We start from the raw sequence: 8,234 nt of genomic DNA, 5'->3' as shown, positions 1-8,234 counted from the left end.
ATATATATATATATATATATATATATATATATATACACATACATATATATACATACATACATGCGCTCAAAATGTATGGAACGCCAGTAGTGCTACCGATTGATTGTCTGGGATATGTTCTTCTTTAGGCCATACCGGCCTGGCGTTCAAATTCATATATCGTAGGTCTACTCGTCAATGTATTTACCTTCTGCATAGAGCCTTTGCTCTAGCATCTTTAAACTGGTGTAATATTAATAGAAATAAGACAATTTTTGACTTCTTGTGGAGGGGCCCCATGAGCGTTTTTTTTAAACGGATACCGGCGCTTTAAAAGTTTTCATTATTATTATTATTATTATTAAATATACAGTATTGACAAATTTTATTCTGTTGATCAATAAGATCACTGGTCCGTGTTTCCATAGAGTACAACAGTTGTGTTGTCACAACACCAGGTGGTTCCATTTGTTGTCAACCAGACGTTGGTTATCATTCGTTACGCCTCAATGACTTCATAATCTTAATGGTTAGAATAGGCTTTCTGGAATACAGTAGTTTTAAAACCTAATAATATACCATCAAAACGTATTAAAAACACAAAAGCTCCCACTATATTAGTTATCGAACACACATTTAATCATAAATAAAATTTTACAAAGAAAAACTAAGGTACAGCATCTTAATTACTTCAGAAATCGGGATCAATGGTTTGTCAGTGGAGAAAATGGCATCCAGTTTAACTCATTTTGTGTCGCCATTAGAGTAGTATCACGTGGTATCGTGATATAACACTGTAGTACTCTATGAAGGAAAGCAATGAACATTTAGTATTCACTTTTTTAACATATTATTATCCATTTTTTTAGGTTGTGCTATGTACAGGTAGTAGAGAAGTTCAAAGAGCTAGAGGTAAGTTATATCTCTAACCCTCTAAGATATTTACTAATATCTAAAAGAATGAGAACTACATGATCCTTCTAACATTTTACTGGTTGATGGCACTAAAGATTTTAAAAGATGAGCCTCTAATATTTAAACTTATTGTATTTTACTGATTTTGTTGGTTTTTATCTTGATTGTTTTTAGGTAGTGACTATCGTTATGCTAGTATTATTATTATTATTATCATTATTATTTAGATCATGTATTATTTAGTGCTTTTTCTTTGCAGATACAAATCGTAATTAAAATTTTAATGTAATGAGTAGATTAGGACAGTAACATCCAAAATAAGGAATTTGACTGGTGTAACAATAGCCACTGTCTAATTGTTATTAATTTCAGTATGTTTGTGAACAGTGTATATCATAGCTTCTGGTTTTGCTAATGAAAATAAGGACAGCTTGTACTTTTATATCTTACAGTGAGTAAGGAGGGACGTTGTCCTGATGTAAGTCAAAATATAGGCAGTGGTGTGTGCTCAAGCGATTGCAGTAATGATTTAGACTGTCATGATGACATGAAATGCTGTAGCAGTGACTGTGGCCAGTACACCTGTGCTCAACCTGTAGATGGTAAGTAGTTAGTTGGTGGGACCAGTTGTCACAGCAGTTCAATTTACGTCTCTGAACCTTACTGTAAGGTCGGAGGTTTGAACCTTTTGCTTTTGCAGTACTTCCCAGGGAGTGGAGGAGTTTACACTTTGTGCTGCTTTGATTGTGCGGCTTGTATTGTATATCCCTGGAAAAAGGCGTGTTATATATCGATCGCTATATTATTAAATAATGTTATTGTTTGATATTGTTATTATTTCACCAAGGTTAAACACCCGGGGCATGTACTTCATAATTTACTACCTGATAAAACAAGTATAAATTATAACCTTTGAGCTCCTAGAGAGTTCAAGTTGCCCAAAGTCAGAACAAAGCTGTCCCAAGACTTCATTTCAAATCATGGGGTATTTGCCAAGTGGTGGTGTCTCCCTCCCTGAGTAATCCCCCCTAGCGTGTCCCCCACCCCCACCCTGAATAAGAAAAACAAATCCTGTAGGCTTTATTCAGTATTGTACTCTATATAATTGCTCATTTGTGTGTCTCCCTTATTTATACCCTTTTCAATTGTTTTTTTTTAATAATAATAATTATTATTATTAAATTATTATTATTATTATTATTACAGTACTATTATTATTATTATTATTATTATTATTATTATTATTGTTATTGTTGTTGATGCAAGAACAATTTGTATCTCCTCCTAAAATTTGAAATTAAAAGCTAATACAGTAACTTATATTTGTACTTGAAGTAAACAAGTATAACATATATTTTTTTTTTTAGCTTAACTGAGACAATAATATCCTTAAATGAAATTGATACACTTTAAATGCAGATTGTTTTAGTTATTCCATTCTGCTTTTGAATTATCATTTTTTTTCGGTTTTGTTTTGTAGAGGTTGTGTGTGAAATTCCTTGCCCAAGAATATATCAACCTGTTTGTGGTACTGATGGTGAAACTTACAGCAGTGAGTGCATCTTGAATTTTACTACGTGCACCCGTAATCAACAGTTTGTTCAGATGCTTCACGATGGTCCCTGCACAGAAAACGATTTAAACAATCGTGAAAACCAAGCTTCAGGTAAGTACTGTATATAACCAAATGAAATTATACAATGGTAAAGTTACAAATTGATTACATAATTGAAGAGTAGATGTTTTTGACCAACATTTTAAGTTAAGCACACACTTTGTGCCCATCCTTAAGTAAAACTTTTTAACACCAAGATACATTACAGAACCACCAAAATACATTACAAAAAACTAAGGTACATTACCGAACCAGAACCACCAAGATGTATTACAGAACTAGAACTCCCATGATAAAACCAGAACCACCAAGATACATTACAGAATCAGAGTCACCAAGATACAATTACAGAACCAGAACCGTGAGGATACATTACAGAACCAGAATCACCAAAATGCATAGAACCAGAACCAAAGCTAGAGTACAGAACCAGAACCACCAAGATAATTAGCGAGCCAGAACCACCAAGATACATTAGAGAACCAGAGCCATCAAGATGTATAGCAGAACCACCAATATACATTACAGAACCAGAACCACCAAGCTGCAGTACAGAACCAGAACCACCAAGCTGCAGTACAGAACCAGAACCACCAAGATACATTACAGAACCAGAACTGCCAGTGTACATTGCAGAACCACCAAGATACATAACAGAACTGGAACCACCATGTACATTTACAGGGACCAGAACCACCAGGATACATTAGATAACCAGAACCACCAGGATACATTAGATAACCAGAACCACCAAGGTACATTACAGAACCAGAACCACCAGGATACATTACAAAACCAGAACTACCAAGATACAATAATAAATTTTCACTACATAATGTTTTACTTGAAATTCCAAAGTCTGGCAGTCATGTAAGAATTATTCAGTACTTCTATTTTATAATATTAATACTGTACAATATGCATCATCTCAGAAAAGTTGTTATCAGTAAGGTTGTAATTAATACTGCATTAATAGAAAATTTTACTATACACCTTTTTAAAGACATATACTTGTTTAATAGGTGTCCCTCCAATGAAAGACCACTTTTTGGACCAGTGTTTCCATTGTGTTAATAGCAGCTTCAATCTATTAGAATAATGTAGATAAAATACATTTGTTGATTTGGCACCATAAAAATATGGTCTTTAATTGGAGAGGTATTTAATTAGAGAGAAACCTGTACATATTTTCAGTTTGTTTGAATAAATATTATGTCAATCATTTTTAGCAATGCCAACCATGATGGTGACAATAGTAACACATAGTGTGTTAACTTATTTTGAAAATCCTAATCGGACAAGTATAAAATTTTACTTCAGCAGGCCCATGTGCAATTGAACTGGAAAAAGTGATGGGATCCCGAAAAATGCCGTTGATTGGAGCGAAGATCCCACAATGTGACAACGAAGGCTATTACAAAGCTAAGCAGTGCTGGGGATCAGTTGGTAAGGACATATACACCCTCGTTTTTTATTCACTTTAAAGGCCATGTGCTTTTAACCTTACGTGTAGTGTGTCGAATTGAAGCCCAATTGGCTTAATATCGAGAAGGAGCCCATCTCGAATTGAAGCCCCCTCTATAGTTTGCCCATGGGCTTCTTTTTTAAAGATAGCATTGGCTTGTTTTTCGAGATAGTACATTAGATACACTGTACATGAATGTCAAGGAAACAAAAAAAAAAAAAAAAGAAGAAGAAATATGCTTTGCCTATACAGTAGATTTTACTGTATGCTGGTATTACACAGATTTATGTTACAGTTGCCCTATTTATTGTTTTTTAGTATTAATTTCCAAAATTACAGCATTCATTTTGAAAAGAGCCCCCCCCCCCTCTTTTACTTTGCAAAAGTGGCCTCAAAAAAGCCCATCCAAAATTCACAAAAAAAAAAAAAAAAAATCAAAGGTTTTGCGATATGAGAGATCTGTCTATGAATTGATAGCATGTGCTCTGAACTACAAAGAGTTTTTAATGCAGACTTTGTATTTATAATCAGATTTTTAAGTTGATTTTCTCAACACCAGATTTTTAATCTTTAATTTTGAAACATCTCAAGATCTGTGTATCGCTTGAAAGTTTTTCAACAACACATGTTTGGCATTATAATTCACATTTAGTACATTGTATAGCTGCCAACCAGTGAGGTGTACAGTAGCTGGCTTGTCCATGCCACCTCAGCCCCACTATGGGGCTGAGGTGAAAGAAATGTTTTTATTTTTAGCACCATTTGTAAAAACACTGTGAGACTTAAAACAATGTCTTTCATTTGAGAATAGAAAGATGTATTTAATTTTAAATACAATAAATATTTGCTTAATTGCAAAATTGGGCCACCATAAATAGCAATAGTCAAAATCGTGACGTGGTATGTTCTGTTTTAATTTGAATATGGCTAAAAAGCACAATATTTTACGAAGCTTAAGATTTAAAGAGGCTTGCGTAAGAGATATTGGGTCTGTGCAATGCAAGAAAATCTGTTTTTCATTTTACAACCAACTGCAACATTTGTGGTATTAGATATCATATCTAATAATGTGGAAATACTACAAAAGGATAAGCAAAAACAACAACAACAAAAAAAAACCAAAAGCAGTACAGCCTTTTTTGGATCTAAATTATTGATTTTTTTTACATAATATGCACATTAAAAGAAGAAGACATATTTTATTTACCTTTCTCTTTTTGTCTTGCTGATACATTATATTCTCTACTATTTATATTTCATTAAAACAAACACCATGAACAACACAGTCAGTAAGTAATATATTGGTTTCCGTAGGTATGTGTTGGTGCTCTGATCGCAATGGGAATGAGATGTCCAAACCCAAACGAGGAAAACTCACAATGGATTACTGCCTACTCATGAGAGGTACCCTGAAACCAAGCCCCTAGAAAATGGACAGTATTGTACTTGTTTACTGTATGAACAACAGTCTCAGGATAAACATTCTAGGTTGATGTTGCCATTGAAGAGAGGCTATATCCTGGTAATCCGATAGCCTAAAGCTGTAGAGTTTCATTATGATAAGACTGCTAGGGTGTTAACTCCAATGTGTGTAATGTTTCAAAACTTGCAGTTTTGTATCGGTACTCTCCTAGTAGGCTGACAGAAATTCAGCCAACCACAGCCCACCTAGATATCATTTTCAATGATCATCCTTGTATGAAAGTCTTGAATGCAGCTAGGCTGCGCATATGTTATGCTTAAGACCTGCTGTGTGACTGTGTGGAATCGCCTTTTTACGCTGTTCATTAATAATTGTTTTTTAGTTCATAATTTCTTTATTATATGATTCTATTTTTGTTTTTCATGTATTTTTATGGATATTATAATTGTTTTTTTACTTTGTAATTTTAACAGTTCTTATTATGGCGAAGAGAAAAAGTTTTCTATTTACTTACAATAAGTCCAATCATCATCATCATCATAATAATCATCATCATTATCATCATCATTATTACTATTATGTATTTTTAATTACTAGTCCTGTAGGTGGCGGTCTTTCTTTAGCGGCCATCTTGTAGAGTACCGATCCACAAATCTGCAATGCTTCATTGCATAGTTTGCAGGCCCGTTTTAATAACTTTATGCCTGGCTAGAACTTATTCTCCAAGAAGAAGATATTTATATAATCCATTATAAGCATACATTAGCTCCATTTTTAGCATGATTGTTGCATGTATAAACGGTGATTGTATATTTTTCAAAGTGTGCATGCAATAAGTAATTACTTTTTAATCAATAAATAATAAAATATTATTTAACTTTATTATTTTTTTTGTATTATTGTTTTAATTAATAAGATTAAGATATATTTAATAAATTTATTATTAATCATATTTCCATAAATCGCAAATTACTGTGCAAAGTTAAACTGCAGAAAAAACACAGATATAAATAATTACCTACATCATTGATACACATTTTATTTTGTTTGGGTGATGATTTGAAATTCCTAAGTGAAGTATTTTATGCAGTGAAATTGAATAGTTTGGGAGACCTATTTTGGAATCCCATTCCACAATTAATTCACCACTAAATAGTTCTTTATGTATGGGAATATGGAGTAAATTTTGCTTAAATTAACAATAATACTATTAAAGTACATATATATAATTAAAAAAAAAAAAGAAGATATGTAGAGGATAACAAATAGACATTGTTGTGATGATGGGGACAACAACTGTTGATCGTGCAATAAGAGGTAGCCCCATTCTAAGCGACTTACAGTATAGTAATTCTTTACCAAAGTTCACTCATTATTCACAGATAATTAATAAGTTCTGAAAAGTTAATAAAGTATTTTGTATTAGAAAAATGAGTTTTGTCATTTTCCCCAATACATTCACAATTGGAAAACAATTCTATTACATATATAGGTGTAGTTTTGCCCTATCTCACGTGGAAATGTACAGAATACTCAGTACGTGTGAAAACAATTTCGAAAAAAAATCGCAGGTTGTTTCTCGGGTGGTGCTGGAACCCACAATCTCCAAATCACTAGCCTGGCATCGTACCTCTAGACCATCGAGCTTTCGCCTGACGGCCTGGTTGAATTCAAGTAAGCAGCGGGTACTGCAATGTTGATAATAATTGTTATTGTCGTGATGGAATAGACAGTAACTGAGTTTGCATCAGGAGAATCAAGTATAGGTGTAATTTATTTTTTTCGCAATTTTTTTCACACGTACAGTACTGAGTATTTAGTATACAGTACTGAGTATTCAGTACATTTCCACGTCAGTTAGGGAAAAAATACACCTATACTTGATCCTCCTGAAGCAAAATCAGTTATTGTCTATTCAATCACGACAATAACAATTACTATCAATCCTATTACAATATCATAAATTTGTCAAGTCAGTAGAACATTTATTCATTCATTCATTTATTCGATCAATAATCAACAAACTGTACCGAACAAAATTCAAGTAGGAACAAGAACAAAAATTGATTTGAAAGAATCACGACAATAACAATTACTATCAATCCTATTACAATACAGTGGTGGCGCCAGGACCTGCCCGACGGAGGAGCTAAAGGCCCCGACGGGGGGGGGGGCTAGTGGAGCCAATCGAGTCACACTTGGGTGGGGTCAGGGGCCGCCTAGGGCCCCTAGTGGGGGTCCAGGTGGCGAAGTACCCCGGAAGACACCATTTGATGAATTATGGCGAATTTTTATTACTTATTTGATAGGCATCGAGTTACTATAATATGACTTCATGTAGTCTATGCTTTCTAATGTTAAAATCAGCTTCCAAAACCAAAACATTTTGAATGAAACAATAAACAAAGAGTATGCAATGTAACCGTCTAATTAAGTGAAATTCTATATTTTGGAAATTTAGCATGAAATTTGTCGACCACGCTTTCATGGTCGAGGTTGCTTCACCTATCACGACGTATTCCAACCATCATGAGGCTATCTAAATGAGCATTTGTTATAACAGAACGCAAATTAGTTTTAATTAGTCTCATTGAATAAATATTATTATTATTATTACTATTATTGTTATTGTTGTTGTGATGAAAAGTTAACACAAACAATATGGTGGCTAAACGAATATTACATGTAAATATTTTTTTTTATTTGTTTGTTCCCCGACAAAACTTATCGTCTTCCCCGACGGGGCGTGGGGGCTATTATTGATATTTGCAAGCTTATATGAACAAGTACCAATCAAAACATTACCTCTAATAGGTGACAGCTATTAATAAACTAAA

At 33.5% G+C, this 8,234-nt stretch overlaps 1 protein-coding gene across 2 annotated transcripts in view; it reads left to right on the top strand.

Annotated features, from left to right (window-relative positions):
• The window catches only part of LOC117114628 (ovoinhibitor-like), a 10,880-nt gene extending 4,052 nt beyond the window's left edge, over positions 1-6,828 (top strand). Inside the window, exons 2-6 of one of the 2 annotated variants that reach the window (XM_033258320.1) lie at positions 849-891; positions 1,347-1,496; positions 2,375-2,560; positions 3,833-3,955; positions 5,289-6,828. In XM_033258320.1, the coding sequence (XP_033114211.1) occupies positions 849-891; positions 1,347-1,496; positions 2,375-2,560; positions 3,833-3,955; positions 5,289-5,401 (615 nt within the window). In that variant the 3' untranslated portion in view covers positions 5,402-6,828. Of the gene's footprint in view, positions 1-848; positions 892-1,346; positions 1,497-2,374; positions 2,561-3,829; positions 3,956-5,288 lie in introns of both variants that reach the window. The other variant, XM_033258319.1, reaches the window with a different exon arrangement.
• Positions 6,829-8,234: the final 1,406 nt, after the last annotated feature.

Source organism: Anneissia japonica, unplaced genomic scaffold (assembly GCF_011630105.1).
Source record: "Anneissia japonica isolate Jap-2015-1 unplaced genomic scaffold, ASM1163010v1 scaffold287836_len1076198_cov165, whole genome shotgun sequence".
NCBI classification, from domain to species: Eukaryota; Metazoa; Echinodermata; class Crinoidea; order Comatulida; family Comatulidae; genus Anneissia; species Anneissia japonica.
Note: the sequence above shows the minus strand (reverse complement) of the source record. Positions and strands in the feature narration are given on the sequence as shown.